The sequence below is a fragment of the Astyanax mexicanus genome, chromosome 5 (genome assembly GCF_023375975.1).
Source record: "Astyanax mexicanus isolate ESR-SI-001 chromosome 5, AstMex3_surface, whole genome shotgun sequence".
Classification (NCBI taxonomy): domain Eukaryota; kingdom Metazoa; phylum Chordata; class Actinopteri; order Characiformes; family Acestrorhamphidae; genus Astyanax; species Astyanax mexicanus.
The window spans coordinates 22,903,157-22,929,431 of record NC_064412.1 but is presented as its reverse complement, the minus strand read 5'-3'; the positions used below and the strand labels follow the sequence as shown (position 1 = coordinate 22,929,431).

General features: G+C 36.9%; 1 protein-coding gene across 1 annotated transcript in view; it reads right to left on the bottom strand.

The window, feature by feature from the left end:
• adcyap1r1b (adenylate cyclase activating polypeptide 1b (pituitary) receptor type I) overlaps positions 1-25,715 on the bottom strand; it is a 52,847-nt gene extending 27,132 nt beyond the window's left edge. Inside the window, exons 1-2 of the mRNA XM_022675855.2 lie at positions 25,366-25,715; positions 8,494-8,677 (exon numbers count right to left, since the gene is read on the bottom strand). Coding sequence (XP_022531576.2) covers positions 8,494-8,553 — 60 coding nt within the window. The 5' untranslated portion in view covers positions 8,554-8,677; positions 25,366-25,715. The remainder of the gene's footprint in view (positions 1-8,493; positions 8,678-25,365) is intronic.
• Between the last annotated feature and the right edge of the window lie 560 nt (positions 25,716-26,275).

The window sequence follows — 26,275 nt, the reverse complement described above, 5'->3', positions numbered from 1 at the left end:
GCAGCAGGTAGTTTTGGGAGACAGAGGATAAGAGGGCGACACAGCGGGAGATATTTCCCCTGAATCACAGCTCATCTCAGATTAGTCTACAGATCATTACAGCACACCGGAAAGCTCTCTCTCTCACTCTCTCTCTCTTCTTCTATTTCTATTTATACATTTTGGTACACAGTAGGGGTGAGAATCACAGGACATCTCCTGATCTGATATTACAATAATACGCTGTACACAATAACAGTAATATCATGATATAAGATAATTCTTCAATGATACTTTAAAGCATCTGTGTTACTAAAGAGGATAAAATACTGCTAAATTAGCAAATACCAGGATTTATGGATTTATTGGTGTCAGTTTCTCAGAATCTGACAACCAATATTCTTCACCACAGGTTTACCCTATTCATTTGATTACAGCACCAACATGTGGAGTAATGAGGCAGTAAATTTAGTCAAAGTGAAATTGGGGTGAGTCTTAGGGAATTTAGAGCACCTATGTTTCAATGAAAATAGGTAGTATTTGATGCTATGTATCAATAATGTATTACAAATTATATGATATATCGTGATATCTGTATTTTTCCCCATCCCTAGTACACAGTACTGCTGTAGACAAATTACTGTAACAGAAAGATATTAAAAAAAAAAAAACAGAGTCAGAAATCAAGTAGCTTTAGTTTCCCTATTTGCAAACTAAAACTAGCCATTTTGGCTAATTTGGCATCAATGGATTCAGGCTTACATTGTTTTATGTCAGAACTATCTGTCCTAGTTATTTAAGCAATAATAAAATAATATGCTCGAGAACCGATGCCTAAGACCACATCACACCAGTGCTAATACCTCACAGTATGGAACGGACCTTGAGTGTATTATTGCTTCAATATAATAAATTACATATTAATAAAATTAAATAATACAAGCCTAAATAAAATATAAAAATGGACAAAAATAGAAAAAAAGACCATAAAACAGTAGACAGATCAGCCGCAACATTAAAACCACATATCTAATATTGTGTTACCAAATCAGTTCTGACCTATCAGGACATGGACTCCACAAGACATCTGTACATATACTGTTGTATTTGGCACCAGGACCATAGTATACAAACCTTAGGCACCCATAACCCTTCTCACTAAAGCCTTGAAATCTGAAAAACAATGTATGATATCCAGAGCCTCTAGTTTCCATTTTCCTAAGCTGAAATCAGCCATCCTTCCATTTTTGAGCAATATTAATGAGCATAGACTGCACAGAAATATGGCTCAGCAGAGCAAAGTACGCAAATAAAAGTGCACAATAAATCTTCCAAGACATATCTATTGTACTACTCTGACCTCATAACCATCCAATACATAAATTCCTATGAGTCAAACACCTTAGCACTCAACACTGTAATCTGCTGTGGCTGGGTTGTGAATATGCTTGTTCTTTCTGTGCTGCAAAATCTCCTTTAAAACGGAAGGAAACTGAACACAGATATCCAGTTTACTTCTTTAGATTTAAACTAATCTACAATGATAAAGTAATATATAATAAAAAATAAATTGAAATCTAAAATGGAAAATTGAAATAATATTAGTGCTGTCAAAGTTAACATGGTAATGCCTTTGATTAATCTGGAAAATTGACCAGGTTTACTGAGCCCGATGAAGTATAGCAGTTTAATTTACCAATATAATCAGAGTATCACTACTGTCGAGTTCAGAGGTTAGCTAGATTACTTTTTTAAAGCAAACCTACACAGTTATTTGTAACATCCTCCTGTAAATATTATAATTAATCATTGAATATGGTTGTGATTAATAAAATATTTATTTAAGCTAATGACACCACTAATATAAATGTAATTCCATTTTGCCAATCATACAATCATTCTTTTACTGTCACGCCTGGTGTTGAAAGCGCTCCTGCACTCTTTAGTCACCGGACTACACTACCCAAAACGCACCACACATGAGCTGCATCCAGAAACCCCAAAAGTGTCTCCTTTTTCCTACCGATCCTCCTCCGTGATCCGGAAACTGATTTCCTGACGCCATCTTGCCGCCTGTCCGAATACCGTAGGAGATGAAAGAAGCCGCTTAAAATTCTCCTGCAGGAGGCTTCCAACGGAGGATACATAAAAGCATCCTACTCCGGAAGATTTTTAAGGAATTTTTAATGACATCACTGCATCCACGCCCACAAAGCATGCGGAAATGGAGAAGGCAACGTACAAATATACGCCATAAATGTATTAATTAACTAGGTTCTTATCTAATTAAACAGCCAGTAAAGCAGTAATATAATGAATAGTTTAGATAAGCTGTATGTTCAGTAAAACTATATTAATGAGCCTATTTGTAACATGTTATACATATACATGCATATATTATTTATAATATATGTATAATTTTAAATTATCTATCTATTTTTTTATTTATTTTTTACTTAGGGACTGATGAGGAAACTGAAACCCTCATAAGGCTGAGGTCAGACAGGGCTGCCAGCTTCACCAACCGGAGATGCGGCCAAAAATGCAGCTGGGAGTAAGCAGGATTTTATTGGAATATCTGAATTTTCATTTGTGTGTGATAGTAATGTTCTGAAACGTGCTGAAAGTGAGTGTTGTGATTGGCTCAGTCCACATAGTTAACATCCTATCTAAAAGGGATCAGCTGTCCCATTTCCCCAATTACAGCTCCTTTCCACCATTTCTCCTCCTCCTCTCCTCTCCTCGATTCCTCCACCTTCTTCCGGGGTTGGAAAGGAGGAGTAGGAAAGGAGGAGTAGGAGAGGAGGAGTAGTAAAAGTTTCTGGACGCAGCCATGGACTACACTTGCAAACCTGATCACATGACTCTGCACACAGCATTTCCAGGAAGTAATCACTGTAATTACCTGTATATATACCTCTTCAGCTCTCACTCTCCCTGCAGAATATAGCTTTGGTTCGTCTTGCATTACAATGCGTTTTCCATAGCTCTGTTTGTTTTCTTGTTTTTGACCATTTTTTCTATGTACCTCGACTCTGCCTTTTGCCTGGACTGTATCTTGTTTATGGTATGTAATTTCCTGTTGGCTCCTGTTTTTTGGTATTGATCCTGTTTGCTCTGACCAACCTTTGTATCACCCCTTTACTAAATAAAGCTGTTTTTGATGCATCCGAATACTGTTGTCTTGATGTGATAATCATCCTTTTTTCTAGTTTGGCATCACTAAAAATGATAAGCTTAAGTAATCCAATAAAATATTCCTAGGGTATTTTAGCTAACCAATAATAATAAAAACATGAAAATGATAAAACTCTCTAATTTTGTGTAGAGTCCCATTGTGCCAACAAATCAGTTCTGACCAATCAAGGCACTGACTCCACAATACCTCTGAAGGTGCCCTGTGGTATCTGGCACCAAGACCAAAGCAGCAGATGCTTTTAAGTCCTTTCCAGACTTCGCTCCTGTGTCCAGACACGTGTCACTGAGCCTTGGGCTCCCATGACCCTGTCACCATAGCACAGCATGTATAGAATTGTCACAATTTGTTACAGAAACAGATGCAGTTTTAATATTCATTTTAAAAGATTCACTACATGAAAACATTAAATCCAAATAGCACTTAATTTGTTCTGTGAAACTGATCAGAAGGAAAGATTCTTCCCGTCTTATCTTTGTGTTAATTGGTCTGATATTTCTGTGCTCTGAGTGTCTGTGTGTGTGGCACTGTGTGGCACTAGTAACATGAGTCATGTTTAATAAACATGAATGTCTTATGCATATTTATGAGGTCACTGTCAACGCCCACCCCCAGCCTGGCAGCATCACACAGCTATTTCCCCTCATAAACGCAGTGTGGGATTCACTGATGCACAACAACAACATCGCTAATGCTAATTTTCCTGTACTCTCTCGTTCTCATTCACCCTTTCAACGATTAACACATACAGCGCCTTAAAAAAAGTATTTATAACCCTTAAACATTTCATGTTACACCCACAAACCTGCATATATGTTATTGGGATTTTATGTGGTTTTAATAAATAAAAATCTGAAATGTGTGGAATGCATTTGTATTCAGCCCTCTGTGTTTTAATACACCGACATAAAATACAGTGTGACCCATTGCCTTCAGAACTCACCTAATTAATAGTAAATAGAGTCAGGGTCAGGGTTTGCAATGTATTCTCTGTATAACTACAGCAGTTCCGTTAGGGCCTCAGAGAACAACTGTGATCAAACAGAATCATGAAAACCGAGAAACACACCCGACAAGATAGGGAAAAAAAGGTGGAGAAATGTAAAGCAGGGACAGGTTTAAAAAAAAAACAACATTATCCTAAGATGGAAGGAGCATGGCAAAACTTCAAGCCATCCACCTACACTAATAGCTCAAAAAGTATAGCGCTTATTAGGGAAGCAGGCTCATAGTCACTCTGAAGGAGCTGCAGAGATCCACAGGGCAGCTATTAGTTGTTTCCTCCACAAATGTGGTCTTCATAAAAAAGAGCATCAGGAAGAAATCCATAAAAGGACTATGTAGGGGACACAGCAAACATGTAGAAGATTGTGCTCTGGTTAGATAAGACGTAGACAGAAGTTAAACTTTTTGGCCAAAACACAGGTGTGGGTGTTTTCAAGCCATGCTCAGTCATGTCAGTGTATTTTAAAGACCATTAAGGATTATATCTTGTCAGCAGAGATTCAGCCATCTGTGTGGGTTGTGGCCTCCGAATCTGCCCTCTGTCATTAACCCAGTCCCATTTCCACAACCTGGGTTGCCAGGTATAAAATAAAACAGCACACAACGAAGTGCTGCAGCCATGGAAACGGGCGAGCTAGCTGCTGAACAGGCAATCACTGAGCTTCAGTAAGGTTGCTAACCATAGGTAGGAAATTTACCACCACCAGTATCATTGTAGAGATGGGCATTTTGTACACTGAAACCTATATATTCATTGATCAGCTACAGACTTAGACTATATAAGTCATTGCTTGCCATTGTGTGTCAATTTGGCAACCCACTTGGGCTTCATATCTGGGCAGAAAACTTTTTCTAGTGTTTGAAAACTGGGATTCAGCCATTTACACTCTTTCTTGCATTTATTACTGATCGTTCCTTTAAATCATGGATATTTCACTGCAAGTAAGCTCTTAGTGAACCTTTGTAAGTAATATATCTTATATTTGTAGATATACCATATTTATTAATGGATCCATAAGACTGAGAATGATTACAGTTCACAGCAAAAATCTGAAGATGCATTTGCAAGCGAGTAAAGAGTGAATTTAGGTTTGTAGGTTGGACAAACTGCTTTTAGAAGCTCTTCTCCTCATGACTAAAGTAGGCCATTCGATTATTCACTTGACTAAAGGGAGGGAAGCTTGTATTTCTCAGAAGAAACTTCAACATCAACTAGAAGCAGTGCAGGGAGTCCATGACACTCTTTAAATCTCACCCACTACATGGACATAAACATGATGCAGTGAGATCAGAGAGACAGCAGTTAGCTTTCAGCGGTCACACACAGCCCTGACAGAGAGTGGCCTGTCCCTGATTGCCTGGAGCACTCAGTCGAGCAGAACTGTGTTGGCTCCTGCTCAGTTTACATTTGGCCCGTCTGGTGCCAGAGCTCATTGGATGCCAGAGCCTTGTTTGGTGCCAGCCTGCGGGTGACGTAAATGTGTCCACGGACGTGTGCTTCTCTTCTGCTAGTGGTGTCGAAAGTGGAGCATGGGGAGAAAGAATAAATCTGTGTGTAGTAGGAATGGGATAGTGATCAGTTATTATGATCACAGTATAAGACCTGATCCTTTATGAATTAAGCTAATCAATATATATGGCTCTGGAAAAAAATTAAGAGACCAACATTTCAGTCTCTGAATCAGTTTTTTCTGGTGTTGCCATTTAAAGGTATATGTTTGAGTAAAAATACTATTGTTATTTTATTCTATAAACTACAGACAACAGTTTTTCCAAATTCCAAATAAGCAAATTGTCATTTAGAGCATTTATTTGCATAAAATGAGAAATGGCTGAAATAACAAAAGATGCAGAGCTTTCAGACCTCAAATAATGCAAAGTAAACAAGTTTATATTCATAAAGTTTTAAGAGTTCTGAAATCTACATTTGGTGGAATAACCCTGGTTTATTCACACTTTTTGTGAATTTTGGCATGTTCTCCTCCACCAGTCTTACACACTGCTTTTGGATAACTTTTTGCCACTGCTGGTGCAAAAATTCAAGCAATTCAGCTTGGTTTAATGGCTTGTGATCATCCATCTTCCTCTTGATTATATTCCAGAGGTTTTCAATTTGGTAAAATCAAAGAAACTCATCATTTTTAAGTGGTCTATTTTTTTCCAGAGCTGTATATTTGGTCATTTTAGCCAGAAAAGAATGTATAAAGAATATATTTTAAATTCATAATATTTATAGGGGGATAAACAAGTACCACCGTTTTCACACTATAAGGCACACCGGATTATAGGGGGCATTATGCAACACTGGTAATGAACAGGGGTGTCGCCATGTTTTCCTTCTAGGAGGTAACTAAGTTAAGTAAAGCTAAGCTAAGTAAACACAACTATAATTCTTAAACTAATCTATTTCTTTCCTAAAAAATGATATTTGGGTGAATAAAGTGCTCCTGGTTTATTTACAGTAAGATATACTAAGATATATCAGTAAGATATACTCGCCTCTGATTGGCGAAAGAGCTAGCGCTTAGCGTGGTTATAGCTAATGCTAATGCTGCTCAAGTCTTTAGCTGAGTGACTTTACTGCTCCTTACAATCTGACTGGTAAAATTCATAGATAACATGCGCTGTAGAATGCGAAAAATATAGTATGCTTGTGAAGAAATTCAGTGGGTTTTGAATAATGTGTCTATCATGAACTGGTCAAAAAGAAAGTAAAAAAAAAGAATTAATAATAAAATACCCAATATCTGTTTTTAACCAATTAAATGGATAGAAATAAGGTTTTTAGGAGGGCCCTGATTCCTACTTGCAAAATTGTATCAATTGTATCAGCTACAGTACAGAGAAATCTTCTGCTGAGCTCTTTTCCTTGGTCAGAGGAAGATACTGTGTACATGAGAGTCATGCAGGAGAGAAGGCACATTGCCAGAAACAAAATGGCTGAGGTGTGTGATCTGAAGAGAATTGCAAGGTGACATTAAACACTGAATGTTTTGATAGCTTAGAATATCTTCCTCTCTCTCACTCTCTCTCTCTCCATCTGTACTGTGTCACTACACACTCTCTCTCCGATTATATTTAATGTCTCATAAACAGACCTTTATTGAGGAATAAGATATTTTACCACTAAATCACAGGACTTTACAGCATTTCCGAGACTTTATTTAAAGTCACATGCTCATTAAAATGCTGGTTTAGTTCTGTAATATACGTTTGTATACTTTAAGCATACAAATTCAACTGCAAAACATGTTTTTTCGCGTGTAATAGTTGCCAAACTAATAGAAAAGCAAATTATCTGGACACGTCCTCTGCAATGTTTTTTAAAATTAAGTTTATTCCCTTTTCTACCTAACTGGGAAGGCCAGTTACCTCACCCATCCCCCATCACTTGTAATGACCCCAAACACTAGGAGGGTGAAGACACAAGCACATGCCTCTTCCGACATGTTTGACTTATCTGAGACAGCTAACAGTGATGTGGGAAGACAGCACCATCTACCCACTCAGACAGACCAAAGGTAATTAATTGTACTCTCTCAGACTCCGACTGCTGATGCTAAGCAGCATGACCCAGATGTTAAATTGGCTGAGACTTATTTCACTGCACCATTCAGAGACCTTGTTGTTACACCTTAGCCCATGTCTGTGTTATGTTTCTCCCTCATTTGTTCCCTAGTGCTCCTGCCCCTCTGTTTACCTGTCATGTGTTCCCTGCCATGTGCTTGTGTTGTGTTTTTGTACCTGTTTCCGCCCTAGTCCCGCCCTAACCATTAGTGTTCTCACCTGTGTCTTGTTTGTAACCCTGCCCCCTCGTCATCCTAGCCCAGGTGTTTCTCACTCTCCTCCCGTATATAAGCCCCTCTGTTTGTACGTGCTGTGTCGAGTCTTTTGTCTTTTGTCTCCTGGTATCCTTGCTGTCCGTTCGTATCCTTGTTGTATCCTAGTCTTAGTTTAGTAGTCTGTGTTTCTTAGTTTGACATTATCCTAGCCTTGTTGTTTTGCGTTTCCCGTGTTTTGTTTGCTTTGATTTATCTTGTTTGTTTAAATAAATATATTATTTGCACTTACGTCCATCCCTCCTCCTCCATCCCTCCGTCTCCCGTAACACTTGTTCAATTTTAATGGATAATAAGTAAAGTAATAGCAAAAGCTACATCAGTTGCAAAATGTACATTCTGAGTCCTGTTCACCTGTCAACTTAAACTTACAGTTTGAATTAAGGTGTACCCTGATTTTATCTCTAAGCAAATGTTCTTTCCCACCAGATCAGTACCTATTTTTAACAGTGCTTAAACGTAAATTGCACTTACCAGCGGAAGCAGGGTGAGGGTTAAGAGCAGGTGTTGGCACATTTTCATGGTGTCAGCCATTTTATCTCAAGCAAAAATGTGTTGTTGTATTTCCTGCTGCTCTTCTCCACTGAGGACCAGGAAAGGCTTGGTGGGAAACAGGCTTACAGGATTGTTGCAGTGATCATTCGATTTACCTTGGAATCTGAAACAGAACAAAATCATGTATGCATTTATTAATAGTGCAAGAAAATTTTACACACTTAAAGAGGATGAGAAGATCATATCTGATATCATGTATTTTTGTTGCTTCTTCCTTTAACTGTTTAAATAACTCATATTGTGTAACCAATATATGAACAAATGTGCCTGCTGACAATTCACTGCCAAGATAGCAATTAACGTTTGACTGTTAATGTCTGTATAATTCATTTCAGTTAGTGGGGCACCTGCGTTTTCCATTGTCAAAATAGCAGTATGCCAAAAATTTACCTGAACACAACTCATTCAGAGATCACCATGCCCATCAATGTAGATATTTTCACCAGCACTTTTGCTTTTTAAACGACACAGATGCAAGTTGTCAAAATAGGCTGTTTTGTAAGTGGGGTGTAAAATAGCAATGAGCATTGTGACATGCCTTGCACAGGATGTAAGATAGGGCCTTTTAGAAGTTATTTAAAACTGGATTTAAAGATGGAACGGGGCTTTAAAAGGATAAACAAATAAGTGCCACTAATAAAAACAGCTTCAGTAAGTGCGATTTGCAACTAACTCACATGGCTGGGTGAAAAAAGTTCCTTTTAAAGAGGCAGGGTCTCTCAGAAGCAAAGATGTAAAGAGATTCCTTAATGTAAAATTGCTAAGACTTTGGATATCCCATCATATATGATACATAATATTATTAAGGAAGAAATTCCTAATATTGGATGCTAGGAATCTTCTGGCCCTCAGGACAGCATTATAAAAATGATAGGCTTAATTCTCTACTAGAAATCACTGCATGGGCTCAGGAACACTTCCAGAAATAACAATCTATAAACACACTTTACTGTGCAATCCACAAATTTAAATTGATTTTTAAAGCTGTAAAATTAAAGCTTTATCATGCAAAGAAGAAAGAAGAAATCTTATACATAATCCAGCAATGTAACCATCTACAATGTGTCAAAGCTCAGTCACAACTTTTATGGAATTGGGGTTGTGGTTCATTTTCCAAACTCCCAGACTTTTATATTTTTAGAAAAAAAAAACAGTTGATTTATTTTTAAATACTTATTCCTACACACATACACACACATAAACTAAGGTGTAAAGTCAATTAGCTGACCCTATGTTTTTAAAAGCAGTAATAAATGTCCTTTTGCTATGATAAAAGTCACTTTGGCTACAGAGTCACACTGTACTATAACTCAGGAAGCATCCCAGCTGTGAAATAGGACGCTCTGGCAGCACGCCAGGCAAACGTGATGTAAGCCATGATGTAAAGATACTCCTACAGTATAAACTGTGATGTAAACTCACTCTGGTGGTGGTATGCAAACATTCAAGCTGCGATGCAGAGTTACTCTGACTGCAGCTGGCCTGGGAAGCTTCATAGTTATGATGTAGAAACATTCAGGAGGGAAATTATAGAACCTGGTGGCCCAGACCTGGTGACTAGGGAGGCCACTGGACAACACTGTACTTATTTTCATGTTAATAAAAACAGATTTTGTTTACTTTAATCCCATAATCACATCTGACAGAATATCCTCCCCTCATTCTGATGCCTGATGTGAACATTAGCTGAAGGCTGATGACCATAAAAAATAATTATTGACAAAAAAATTCCACTGCTGTAGGCTGAATAGGTGGTCATATACTGATTAGCCAAAACATTAACACCTATCGGTATCTTAATCTACATTGGCATCTGTCACAGGGTTCCAGACTGACCTTTTTCACAACTGTCCCAAATCCATTCCAAAGCTCAGTTCTGCCATAAACCAGCAAGTTGAGCAGTTTTCCTAAATACCATTGCCACTTTTGAAGCTCCCCAGTTTACTGATGTGATGATCCACCAACTACAATATTTCTTTTCACACTAGCGCCACATTGATTATCTTCTTCTATCTTGCTGCCTTAGCAAGCTGATTGGCTCCATGTTGAAAGGTTGAACTTTATCTATAAACAGACCATTTGCTAAGCAATAGCATTTTCCTATAGCATGTTCCTATAGCATGCAGTAGTCAGTTACTACCAATCAGACTTAACAGAAATGATAACCAGAACAACATTAATGCCATTTAATGAGATCCATGAAGACACAATCTCATAATTTACAGGATTGGAAGGATCTGCTGCTAAGTTATTGTGGGGTCCATCGCTTAAACGGTCAGATCTGCTGTGGTGGAACATGTGCAACCTATTTAATATCAGGCAGGTGGTTTTAATGTTATGGCTCATTGGCTAATGTTTAAATCTGCTTTGCTTTTGACATCAAAGCCGGTTTTGAAGCTGAGTTTCTGTGATTTCAGTATTTTGAAAGAGAATTAAACTCTCAGATTTTTTATTTGTGTCTGTTATCTCAGCACTGATGGGTGTGAACACAAATAATACCACAAAATGATCAAGCAGCAGAGATGCCAGGTGGTAGTGGGAGTGCAGGAATGATCTCATGGCAATCAAACCCAACACTAAACGCTTGGTTATTCTAGCGTTTAACACACACCCACACGACACAGTGACAAGAATCCCCCTATCATTATTGATATATCTTTAACTACTTCACAGCATCCAAGCATAACTGAGATATGACAGGATCTGTGCTGCGAAGAAAATCAAGTGCCAACTGCAGAGTCCTGCTTGGCAGAGCACAGCTGCACTGACGCAACTCAGATGGCTGCACGGAGGCTGCATGGGGATAATAACTGATTCAGCTCAATTCTGGACACACACCAATCTCATGCCTGGGGAGGGGAGGAGATCAGGTATTGATAAATAAAGGTGTGGGAGAAGAAAGGAGGTGTTTCGGCTGGGAAAACATAAGCTTTTAACACATCATCAGAAAGATAAGGTATAAACAGCCTGGATTTTGATTATGTTTTGTTGATTGCATTTTATATTTACATATAGTTTATTATTAATTAATATGACTTTAATTGGTTTATTATTGTTTAGTGTTAGTCAGTATAATTAACACCTCTAATAAATGTTTATAAATGGAGGGCAAATTAATAGACAAATGGACAAGTGGATGGATGGGTGGATGAATAGATTGATTGATAGATGGATTAGTGGATGGGTGACAGATGATCAGACAGATGATTAGATAGTAGCATGGATGGATGGATGTAAGGATGGATGGATGACAGATGGATGATAGATCTATGACAAATAGATTGATGGTCAGATAAACAGACAGATGGACAGACTGACTGACTGGGAAGATGCATGGGGGATCAGGTGGATGGATGAAAGGATGGAGGGGGTTGACAGATGGATTTTTCTATTAATGGATTAATGGATAGAGGATGGATGAAGACAGACATATGATTTGATTGTAGAATGGATGGATGGATGGATGGATGGATGAAAGGATAGGTTACTGGATGTATGGGTTAATGGACAGTTGATGGAGGTAGAGATATATGAACAGATAAACAGACAGACACAGACAGACAGAAAGCTGACTAGATGGATGAATAACAGATGGATGATAGTTAGATGACCAAAAATCGACAGACAGGCATATAGTTGTCTGGGTGGATGGATGGATGGATGGATTGATAGATGGATTAATGGATAAATGGATGTATGGACTAATAGACAGATGATGTATAAAGGGATGTATGGACAGATAAAGGACAAACTGACAGAGAGCTGACTGGATAAATGAATGGATGGATGACCGATAATTGACAGATAGACCGATGGACATAAATGGACAGATAGCTGACTGGTGGATGCATGGAATGATCATGTGGATGAATGGAGGGATTGATAGATTAATTAAATTATTATTGGATAAATGGATGGATGATGGATGAACAGAGAGATGATTAGATTGTAAAATGGATGTATGGATGTATGGATGGACAGATGAATGAAGGTGGATGGAAAGATAACTGGATGGGTGGATTAATGGCCAGATGATGAACATAGAGATGTATGGACAGATAAACGGAAAGACAAACAGACAGAGAGCTCACTAGATAGATAAAAAGATGCATGGATAAAAATGGGTCAGCTTTTTATATATTTTTTATATAATATCCTTTTATTTGTCTATCCATTCATGTGTTTATTGATTGGACTTTTTAAATGAAATTGCAGCTTTCATCTACCAGAGTTTAAAAAAAGAAAGAGAGAGAGCAGCGAGCAGCCAGAGCTCCTATTCCACATTCCCTCACTGGAGGATCAATAACAATTAATCAACTGTCAAAACATTACAAATAGAGTGAAATGGGAGCACTCTGTGTTAGTGTGTGTTATTCAAGTGTCTTTACACACACACACACAAATACACACACACACACACACACACACACACATATGTATGAAGACAGTGAAAGTAGATATTTGTGTGGCTGAGATTCGGACATTCCACAATAGCTTGACAATCCACAAAGACCCTCCACCTAAACCACACTGTTAAATAAACTACTAGACCACAGTAAACAAGGCTAAATCAAGCAGGTCTTCTGAACACTCCTGAGGGAAGAGAAATACTCCAAATGACTTTGCAGAGGTAATGAGGCATGCCCATCCAACCTGCCAACAGGCCTCATTTTCACTGCCCAGTAACAGCTATTAAAGGCCCCATCACACCCACTGCCCAAAGAAACCCTACCATCTCCCCCTGACTGTGGCCTACAGAACATTTAGATGTCTACAGCTCTACTGCTTATTGGACATTACACTGTTTTTTTTTTTTTAATGAATTGAAGTTATTAATTTCATTAGTCAATTAATATTAATGGTTAGGTTCAGCCCTACTGCTGTCATGCAAAAACATTAGGTTTAGTCTCCAAAACTTACAGAAGAAGGAAAAAACTTTTTAGGAGAGTCCATGTAAAAATATCCATCCCTGTATCCATTTCTATTGATCCATTCATCAGTAAAGGTAAAGAACAAACTGCCAGACTAACATTATCTCAAAACGTGCAGACAGCAACAATATACAGCTCTGGAAATAATAAGAGATGATGAGTTTCTTTGATTTTAACAAATTATAATCCTCAGGAATATAATTAGGAGGAAGATGGATAATCACAAGCCATCAAACCAAGCTGAACCGCTTGATTTTTTGCACCAGGAGTGGCATAAAGTTATCCAAAAGCAGTGTGTAAGACTGGTGGAGGAGAACATGCCAAGATGCATGAAAACTGTTATTAAAAAACAGGGTTATTCCACCAAATATTGATTTTTGAACTCTTTAAACTTTATGAATATGAACTTGTTTTCTTTGCATTATTTGAGGTCTGAAAGCTCTGCATCTTCTTTTGTTATTTCAGCAATTTCTCATTTTCTGCAAATAAATGCTCTAAAGGACAATATTTCGATTTGTAATTTGGGAGAAATGTTGTCCGTAGTTTATAAAATAAAACAACAATGTTCATTTTACTCAAACATATACATATAAATAGCAAAATCAGAGAAACTGATTTAGAAACTGAAGTGTATATAAGTGTGTATATATATATATATATATATATATATATATATATATATATATATATATATATATATATGCACACAGAAGTATATATATATACACAGAAGTATATATACACAGAAGTATATATAAGTCAATACTGCATATAATAATAGAAGAAAAGAAAATAAAGAATAAGGAAACGCTCCTGCTAATACGACTAGGAGAGAAACTGTCCCTGGCAAGGCAGCAACATCAGGAAGAAATCTGGTATATAACAGAGAGAAAAATGAACGGAGGGAGGGCATATGGAGCGGATGTATCCGTCTTCATCCTCGCGGATGGAGGAAATCTGTCACAAGAGAAGTCATAACATGGATTTCTGTCTTCAATTCTTCATATTCCTCCAAAATCTTATTACAGCGTGTTAATACCAGACTTGGCTGTCCAATCCTGGACTGAGACACTGATGACTCCAGCTATATTTATCCTCCTGATTGTTATTTAGAGAAGAGGAAGATAGGGATTAACATTAGCATATTGAGTTTATTCCTGTCTTTGACATGCTTAGTGAAGGAGAGGGGACTAAAAAAGTGGGGAAAGTTGGCCAATCTCCTTTTGATATGCTGCGTGGTGTTTATGCTCACATACGTTTAGGTATTATTCTTCTCTTTACATACAGGGGGAGGGTTACTTATACGGTAACATATTCTTGGTGATAGGAAAATATTTTTAAACATATAGCTGTCACGTTCTGGCCCTGTTCCGTGTCTGTTCTGTTCTGTCTTCGTGTTTTTACTGCTTTCTCTGTGTTAGTTTACCTTTCCTCCTCCGTGCCTGTGTCATTCCCCACATGGTCCTGTGTGTTCCTCCCGTGTCTCTACCTGAAGTGTTTTCACCTGTGTTTCATTTGTAGCTCCGCCCCCTCGTTACCTTTTCCCAGGTGTTCCCTGTCCCAAGTTCTTTCCCGCCTTGTGTCTGTATTTATAGCCCTGTGTTTCCTGTTTCCTTTGTCGGTTCTTGTACATGTTATGTCGGTTTATGTTGTATATGTTCCCTACATGTCCCCAGAGTTCCAGTTTTGGCTTATTGTTTGTTTGTTTGTTTGTTTTCTTTGTTAGTAAATTCACTCACATTTGCGTCCTCCCTCACATCCTCCCATTGCTGCACCTGACAATAGTACTGCAGCAAAATATATTTTGAACTGAATAAAAAATGTAAAAATAAAGTTTTATATGGTAAAGCAGTTTTAAACATTCAGTAGAAACAAAAAAATCTGTACATTTACAGAAACCAAAACCCAGAATTGTATAATAATAATAATAATAATAATAATAATAATAATAATAATAAATAAAACATAATATATTTAACACAAAATAATGTAATGTTGCAAGAAAATCTACCAATTATAAGATGCATATTTCATGCATGCATGCATATAACTGTAAATTTAAACAATTATACAAATCATACAAACAATACTCCTTTTAAAATAGAATACTGATATTATCATACTATAGATTTTTCAATTCACAGTATAACTGTGTTACAAAATATTGTGAATGTATTGAATATGTCTTCTTCTATTTTTTATGGTAGTACTCTCTCTCTCTCTCTCTCTCTTTCACTCTTTCTTCAGTATAAATCATAGGGGAATACATGGGGTGACTTCAATTACTGTGGCACAACCCACCCGAGTGAGTAAAATGGATTGCGGTTTTTATAGCAGGGCACTGTGCTGTGGATTGGTGGTATATGACACATGCACAAATCACCTGCCCAGGGTCTCAGCAGGGGGAACAGTCATACTGCACTGAAGGGACCCCATCAAATTGTGTATGACCAATTTAAGCACTGTGACAAAACTGCTGAATACACAAAAAACAGGGCTGAGGATAAAGATTAGTCAGACACTGTACAAGTCTGAGTGTGTCTATACTATTATACCCATGCATAGACTGGAAATAGATTAGCAAACATGACAAAAATCATTCTGGGAATGTGGGGCGTAATAAACATCCAAAAACATAACCTGATGAGCTCTACATTAAGACGATCTTTACACTTTAGCAAAAATACACATGCTGTAACGTGTAATATTGGCACTGCTGTGTTGCCGAAGATCAGCACAGCAGTGCCAATATTACACATTATAGCAGGAACCTTGAGTATATTATTGCGATTATACCACAGTTCCATTATTGTTGGTAATTAAAAGATTTTGAGTAAAACAGGAAGAGATAATGCAATCTGTTTGGTTATAAACACTCTGCGAGTTAAAATAGTTCCATTGCTGCTCTGCTTGTAGCTGCACTGTAAACTCTGCATTAGCAGCCATTTCAGTCAAAATTGCGAAAATCTATGCGTACTGTAAATAAATGTAAGAGCTTTACTCACCCAAATAAACAGTTTTCAGGAGAGAAATCTGTGTAGATTAAAGTCCAGTGCTTGTTTGACTGAAAGAAAATGTTTTTTTTTTAAGAATTAAAGTTATTTCGGCACCCCCCCAATGGCAAGACCTGCGGAATTACAAGAGTCCCCTATTTTACATTCAGCCCAAAATACCCTATACTAACTGGAAAATATATACACTTAAGCTTTTTTTAAAATAATAACAACACTTAACCTATTATTAGTGGCTGATAATGTGTGTAATAATGCATATTTTCGAATCGCTGGGCTTATTTATTTGTGTGGACCCCGTCTTTGTCTGCACCGGCTATTGGAGACATGCCGTTTATCCACAGCTCCTAGTGGTGTATAATGACTTCGCATTTGGTTTGTATTTGGTTTGTAAGCGCCGCATCTTTGCTAGGTTACCTGTATGGGGTGGAGTAACACATAGATAGCTTCAGTCACAGTGCATTACCGGCTAATAATGTCTTTCATTAAACGCCTCTCAGCCAATCACATTGCAGAGTCGGAACTAACTGTGGTATAATATCCATGTGAACACTTTTAACCATATGAGATCAGATGTTATCATCCTGTTTAAAAAGTGCATCAACATATGCGTCTTTGTTTAAATTCCAGTAAACAACCAATGTATCACACACTGTCAAATACTGTGATGAAACATCATGTTTAAAAAAAACATCATGAAGTAAATCAAATGCATTGCCAAAGAAGAAGGCTGTCTTGCAGCTGTTGGAGTTTCTGCCTGACACAAGACAGAAACAAAGACTGGTGGTGAAAATCTCACCTATTCTGTCATTCCCAAGCATATTATACCAGACATTTATTGTCCCTGTAACAATAACACAGTGCTTAGGATGTAATATATAATCATTTATATTTGTGTCAAATGTGATATTTTAGGAATTTAATCATAATCTGATCATAATACATCCTCAATATGTTCAAACCAGTTTTTTAGACAATGAAATGAGATCAGACTGTGATTTAGTCACTCGAAATGCATGCTGCTGCAAGATATAAACAGCCTCTATGGGCCCTATCTATCAAGATGCACATTTTTATCTTACACACTGCCAACAGTCTATTCTCACACTTTGAACTTGCATCGTTTTAATAGCAACGGTGCTTGTGAATATATCTACGTCGATGGGTGTGGTGAATCTGGAACTGAGGCGTTTAGTGAGTTTCTGGTATATTGCTATCTTGGCCATGAAAAACACAGGTGCACCACTGACTGAATACAAACTAGAAAACAGTCATCAGTCAGAAGTTTATTAGTATGCCACCACAGCAGTACACAAACCCAACTTGTAATCAACAATAAACAGAACACAAAATAAAATAACACTGCTGTACCCATAAATTTCCTGCGCCTTTAACATACCAATCCACTAAAGTTACTAAAGAGCGCATCTGGCTCTTAAAGGGAATTGCAAGTGACACACTGATTGGTTTATTTCACATTATGCCCAAAACACACACATGATTAATTAAGAGACTTAGTACATGTACTTCCACAATTCGAACCTCGTAATGCATACTTTTCCCGTCACTGCAATAGCAAAGATACACTGACACACCCAAAATCAAGCTGATTGGTACACGTTCAATGGCTCACCTAATGATTGCTAAAATATGGCCCTAAGTGTTATGTGGTCCTCTCTCTGCAATACATATTTCCATAATTTGCATAATTCCTTTAGTTATTTGCGAGAGCAGCTTTTGATTTCTCAAAGACAACAGATGTGCTTTGAGTCAACCTACATAAAAGTTTTCACTGGACTGATGAAGGAACCAGAGTAATTCATTTTAGGCCTCTTTGTTATTAGATATACCATTTAAAATTGATACTGTGTTTTGTGTTTCTTACATACTATCATACAGCATTATCCAGTAAAACTGCAATTAGACTATGACATTTCAGTTCTATTTCACTTGTAAAAAATGACCATTTGTAGTAATATAAGCCACCATCTACCTTAGCCAAATATCAAAGTCAACTGATTAATAAATATACAGCCAGGATATTATTTTTTTTTTTTTTTTCATCTTCACAGACCAAGTGTAATTGCTGAACAGAAAAACATTATGCAGCATCCTGTGGGTACTGATAAAGTTCCTCATCATAAAGGCATTATAAAGGCTTTATTATATACTTGAATAAAATCTAATGTTTTTTATGTACTTAAGCCTTAAGAATAAGAAATAAATGATAAATTCCCATTCATGCAGAAAAATATACAGAGCAATTGCCATCATTAAATAAATTATTTGATACACAGTGTTTGTCAAAGTGCGTTTTACAATTCTTCAATCATTTGAAAATTATATTAGTGATGCATAACTAAAAAAATAACTGAACTATGTTTAAAAACTCAGACCCAATTGGATTTAGCAGTTCCTAAAAAATAAACGTTTGAGTAAATAAATATTTATATACTCCAATCACTGCTTCTGTAATTAATACCTAAGCTAAATAAATCACTAAAATAAACAGCAGAGGCTAATTAGGTTAACTATGTAGGCTGTGTTGTTGAGAGACTGGAGGGATATGATAAGGGTACTGAAGGAATAATGATAGCCATGAAGTTATATAGCATTAAACTACAATGAAGACTTACTTAGTCTACTTTAGAGACTGAATTATTCAGCAGTGAACCTCAATGTGTTAGGCTTAAATGAAAATATTTCAATAGTAAATTAGAGTAAATTATGATTTGCTGATTTAGTGTATGAGATAAATTAAATTAAAAAAAATAAAACTGAGTCTGTACAGTGTTTCACACCTGTTACAAAAGATCAAATCCCCAGACCTCTAAAGCCAATAAAGGATCTGGATTTTATAAACGATTCCAAACTATTTCCTAGATGAAAGAAAAGAGAATGACCTTACTCAGAGAGAAAGCAGTGGAACTCAGCATTATATAACACAGTGAATGTTTGGAACAGATCCAAATAACTTCATTAATCTAAGTGGCACTGTACAAACCAGGACTCGCGATCTGTTTTATACTGTGCCAACTGAAGGCTCAGAAGCTCAAAACATCCCTATAAACATTTGCTGTAAGAAACGTCTCATGTCACTATTGCATTATTAACACAGCTGAAAAAGTAAAGTCATGTACAATGTGTATATTATCCTTATCTAATTTTATATCTTATTTGCTTAATAATGTGAAAAACACATGTGAAATACACATGCAAAATGTATAGTAGTGTGTCCCATGATTTTTGCCATGTCCCACTGACTTGCAGATATGCATGGGCTCTTGCACTAAATGTGAACGTGACTTCTGCCAATATTGGTTGTCTGCTCGCACAAACAATTATAACCAAATGCTGCCAGTCACATTCATAACTAACCACTGCGCTGTTCACTGTGGGTGGTAACACCTTCTACGTCATATTCTCCAAACACACGTAACACTGTGGACCGAGGAATGTTAAATAGTTGTACAACTTCAGAAATGGAACATTTCATCAATCTGGCAACCAACTATCAGGCCACACTCAAACTCATTTATTTACCATACACACACACTGTCCAGTGTTCAGCTTCACTCACAAGATAACACCTGAGATATCCCCTGAGATAACACTCTATGATCAGTTTACATACTGCTATCCCATGACTTCTGGCATCTCAGTGTTATATGGTTTTGTCAGGATCTGGGTGAGCTAGCATGTACGTTTTGTTTAAAAAGCACAAGATGTTTGTAAAATATTACTGTTCCTTCACATCTACCAATAAAATTAAACATTTCTTGCTTATGATTCATTTTGGATGAAAAATTAATTTAAATTAATTAATAAAAAGCTGAAGTTTAACATTTTTTTTTCAAATAAAAGAACAGAATATACACAGTACAGGTTACAATCCGTACATGTTCTTTTATTTAGTCAAACAGCTGGCATTTGTCTAGTAATAAAGAATAGAACTGAAAGTCCTACATGGATATCTAGCTAAATATTACTCTGGAATTTAAAATGTGTTCAAATATGTTTGGATATACTCAGATATAGGCCTATCATGGCAAAAAACTGTTATGATAATATTTATGATAATATTTAAAAACATATTTTTTGTGGACAACAAATCGTCCCAGAAATGATTACGATAAATAAATATTAATGTCATTTTAAGACCATTTAAATACCACAGGCATAATAGTAATAATAGAATAGCAAAACAAAGCATTTATACCTTTTTAAAAACAACAAATTAATCACAATTTGGGAAATATATATACTTTTTTCTTTACAGTCCACACTGTGTGAATGGAGTCGCAGTTGGAAAAGCATTAGTCACGGCTGCATGACTAAAATACTGTTCACTATTATATATGAGAACAAACATACAAATAAACACAAAATACTAAATATCACAATTATCAAATTATCATTATTGAGGTAATATCCATTTATTGTACAGTAACTTGATATTGTAATTATCGGGCCTACTGGCGTACTTGTTAGTCTGCTATGGTTTCATGGGTTAATAAGTAACAATGCAATGCAATTCCCTTAGTAATATCTCATCAATATATCTTTAAAATATAACATAAATGTGATTCTAATCTGGTTGACAGTAAAAATTTACCAAGCTACCTTTTCAGTGCAAAGCTTCTTTTAACTCTCTCTTAATTACAAACATGTTTATGCAGAATTGTATCAGTATCAGATTGGATTAAATAAATAACAATAATGAACCCATTCCAATTGGATGCTATTCCTCCATGCAAAAGAAGGTCTTACAAGCTGAACATATTGTGGCTTTGATTACATTTTCCACATTTCTACATTGATACTAAATGAAGCCTTATGTAGTACTGTAAATGCTAACCAGACAGAAAAAAACTAACTTTATTATGGATTATTAGGCTGAATTTTTAAAACAGTCTGATGCAAAAAAGTAACTAAGATTTTGTTTACAACTGGATTGCACTAATGGAGTATTTGGACTGTATCCTAAGAAGATTTTAAACACAAGAATTTTCACTTGTATTCTCCTGTTAGTTCAAATGAAGTGCAGTTGCTGAGTGGAATGAAATATGCAAATCCACTTATTTCACGGCATCCAACTGTATATCTGTTCAGATTGTTCCTGTTCTGGGATAAAGATGGTGGCCTTAAAGTTCATAATTTTACATAATAGTGAGCATTATTTATTTATTATTATTATTATTATTATTATTAGTAGTAGTAGTAGTAGTATTTTCAATTTAGGGGAATGCAAAAACTTGTTTAGACTGATAACTGCATGAGTAGTTGAGTTTTGGGTTGAACTGGGAGGAGTTTGGGTTATTGAATGCTTCTTTTTAAAAGAAGAATATGCCTTCATTGCTTTAACATGTTTAAATGCACCTTAGACCACCTCTTGAAGTGGTTTTAATGATCAGATTCGTATTTGTTTTAAAGGTGTATTTTAAGGGTGTGGTTTCACTTGCATTTGGACATTGTTTACACCTGGTATTTGGTGTGGATTGGATTTTAGCCACATGCATTTAGACTTTGTAGACAAAGGTATTGTGGTTAGTTGGACTAGTGTCCAATTGCTGTGTGGAAGCAAAATTTGCAAATGTGCTCATTGCAGCATTCTGTACTGTTTTTTTTTTTTATTGTACTGAGAATAGTTTTACGTGTTAAAGGCACTTCCGAGATACTGATGCATTTACACTGCAATGACATGTGGCTCAAATGCGGCGTGCACCATTTCCTCATCTGGATTAAGTGATCAAATTTCTGTTTTAAATGTGTTTTGGGCACATTTTTAATGTTTAATCCAGACATAATCCTGATATTTAAGACACGAGAATGATGCAAGTCTTACATCAGCATCAGTAATACCAACCTAACCTCTCCTGATCTACATATTTAGAGGTGCTGTTTGTTATTGTTGATTGTGATGAAAATATGACACTGACTGTTGCAGGTGTAAGAAAACAGCTTTAAATAGGGATATTATAACTCAGCACAGATGCTTTAATGGTCTTCTAAGTTGCTTCAATCACATGGAGGGAAGGCAAAGGGGGGAGGGGGGTCTCATCTCTGATTCAGTGACACCATGACAGATCACAAGGTCAGAAGAAACAGCTCCCCCCCAATGGTCGCTCTTTTCCACCCCCAACTGGTTCGTTTAACCATGACAAAGAAGTCCTGCCACAAATCAGTGCCATCAAGGCCTTTCTGGACAAATGCATTTAGCCTTAACATTTTACATCTAAAATGCAGTAGCAGAAGCAGTGCTGGAGTGAAATAGTCTCACAATGGTAACAATTTTACCTAAACTAACACACATTCTGCAGGCAGCCCAAAACACTAAAATATGATGATATAAACATACTTGATTTAAATGTGTCATTTGATTGTAAATCAATTGTAAAATAATGTGTGTCAGATCAACACAATTTCTGCCAAATTAAGCTAAATGAAAAACAGCTGTTGTGTTGCGTGGCTTATGTAATTCTTGTGCGAGACATATTAAAATTGCACAAAGCACAAAGAATGATCTTCTAAAAAAGGATGCAAATTAAATATCTAAGTTAAATTAATTAAGACACTTTTTAGGGTAAATTTTGTAAGGATGGCAGGACTGTCATTATAATAATGTCAATAATCAGATTGTGTCAACAACTAAATGATGGTTTGGGCACATGATAAAAAATAATTTGGAACTTTTAATACAAAAAAAGTATGTCCACCAGGTGTTTTTTTTGTTACTGTAACAAGTTCTTAGTTAAATGTTAAAGATATTTAAAATATGCGTTATCAGAATTTTGGCAGGAATCAGCAAATTCAATATTGTTCTGTTACTATATAAGTAATTTTGGCCAAAACGTGACCAATTGGATGTATCTTTATTGCTGTTTTAGCAGGTCATTTCATGAACTTGTTCAACGTTAAATTGAATGCCAATGAAGATAAACTGAATGCCAACTTTAATATAAAAAGTGTATGAGAATATTAGATGTAATTCAGTTTCAAATTCCAATAATCATTTACTATTCATTAAAACACACAGAACTCTTATTCTGTATTCATACCAAACTATCATGGCACATTGTGGAAACTGTAGTGGTTTAAGACAGCTGCTATATTGATAAGTGTAGTCTTGTTTGTCCCCCCTGACCTCCTTCATTGTAATCAGAAAATCATAAGTTCCAGCAATACCAGACCAGTGTTTTTGTTTTTGCATCGACTATGTTGGAGGTGCTTTTTTATTTTTTAATCCAATAAGCATGTCTAATGCTGATTAGTTATCTTAATTATCTAAATATATTATATGTAGATATTGATTAGCGTGTAACACATTGGGGTCAGGAAATATACCTACTTTTAGCATCACCTCACACTCACTCCTGCTTTAGGTCACACCCACTTTTGGTTGGCAGTTAAAAGAAGGCATTGTTTCGTTGTCAGTACTGATATCAGTATAAAGATACTCAGCTTCTATGCTAAATTATAAGAAAGAAAAACAAGTATCTCCAGTGTTGTCTCCAATTTTTAGTTGACTACATCATTTGAACACACAAACTGAATCTTACACTCTGTCAACATTTGAGGAATGGAAAATTAGATTAAATTATTTTTTTTTACATTGACTTCCATTAAAAATGTAGAAGATTTTATCTGCATTATGTAAAGTTGCTGTTTTGAAGATTTGTGTATTTGTTGGACAGCAACAATTTAATAATCATTTTTATCAATTTGTTCACACTTTACAATAAGGATGTATTAGTTAATAGCACTTACTACAGAAAGTCTCAACAAATTATTAATTGACACTAGTTAAGACGTTATTAATCATTACAACATGTTTCAACTAATGTCTCAATTCATCATTATTTACAACATTCGTAATCATTAAAATTTAGGAATACTTAAAAATGTCTTCACTAGTGTCAATTAATAATTAGATAAGGCATTACTTAAACCTTTAATAATGTTTATTACTATGGTAAGTTACTGTTAATTGTGACGCTTATTGTAGAGTGTTACCATCAATTTAAATTGAGTAATCATGACAGTCAAAATGCTGCATGAGATGATTTTCATTATATGGACACATGATTTCATCAGAACTGCATGTGTATCAGGCTCAGAATGAGAAACTGTGATTTCTGTTTTTTCTGTTTTCTTGCAGTAGGCTTGAATGTGGGGGGGGGGGGTTGGGTTTGGTTGATGAGGGATCAACCGTCTCCAACTGCAACCTCTCCATTTGTGCACAGATTGTAAATGTAGAAACATGGTTCTGTCACTGCAAGCTGAGTGATTCTGCAAGCTCAGGGCATGCAGAATCACACCAGTGCATAAATGCATGTAACCTAAACACGCCTGTCTGTAATAAACAGCTTAACTTTTCACTGCTCGTGTCTTTGCAGAAGCCTTGTCTACCCATCTGATCAGACCTGCATGCTAACGGTGCACCGATATAACGGTTTAAAGCCCCTGACACTGAGCGGCAAGTTTCATGCACGAGCTCTCAGCTGTTCGACTCCACAGCCTTCAGCAGATGCACGCGGCTCTCTCCGCGGTATGAATGCAGTGCATGTTATTGCACGCTACCGTATTTAACCTGCTCTTTACAGCAAACTCCCAGCTGGCCACTTAATCACGCGCTCCCCCGCAAACAGCACTGCCCTGAACGCCGTGCAATGCAAAGCGCGCGAGCCAGGCGAGCCACCCAGCAGCATAGCGCTACAGCGCCCGTGTCTCTCCGGCTCGTGCTCCACCGTGCTGCAGTCTCTCTCTCATACACACACATAGACTGCCTCTCTCTCACACACACACGAGCGCGTTTTAACACGAAACATGTTGAAAACAGAGACTCTTACCATGACGGAGGAGGAAAAGCGCCTGTGAAGAAAAAAAACACCACTGCAGCCCAGTCCACCCAGCACTGAATACAGGCACGCGCCCGCGCGCGAGAGAGAGAATCACTTCAGACTTCAGCAGGACTCTCTCTCTCTCTCTCTGTCTCACGCTCTCTCTCTCTGACCCCCTCTCTCTCTTTCGCGCTCTTACAGCTTACCTCTTACCTCCCCCTCTCTCTTTCTCTTTCAGAGCTTCTGTATCCTCTCTCTCTCTCTCTCTTTTTCACAGCCTCTATATCCTCTCTCTCTTTCTCTCTTTCACAGCTTTCTGTAGCCTCTCTCTATCTCTCTCTCTTTCTGAGCTTCTGTCTTCTTACCTCTCTCTTTCTCTCTCTCTCTCTCTCTCTCTCTCTGAGCTCTCTCTGTATCCTTACTTCTCTTTCTCTTTCACAGCTTCTGTACCTTCTCTCTCTCTCTCTCTCTCTCTCTCTCTCTCTCTGAGCTCTCTCTGTATCCTTACTTCTCTCTCTCTTTCACAGCTTCTGTACCTTCTCTCTCTCTCTCTCTCTTTCTCTCTCTCTCTCTCATAGCTCTCTGTATCTTTACTTCTCTCTCTTTCACAGCTTCTGTATCCTTACCTCCCTTTCTCTCTCTCCTCACTCTTTCTATCATTCACAGCCTCTTTATCTTTTCTCCTCTCTCTCACACTCTTTCTATCTCTCTTTCTTTCTTAATTTCTATATATCTCTCCTCACCATTTCTTTATCTCTTTCACAGCTTCTATATATTTTTCTCTCACACACAAACTCTTTCGATTTCTCTCTCTCTTTTTCTCTGTATCTCTCTCCTCACTCTTTCTTTCTCTCTTTCACAGCTTGTATATCTTTGCCCCTCCCCTTTCTTTCTTTCTTTCTTTCTTTCTTTTCCCTTC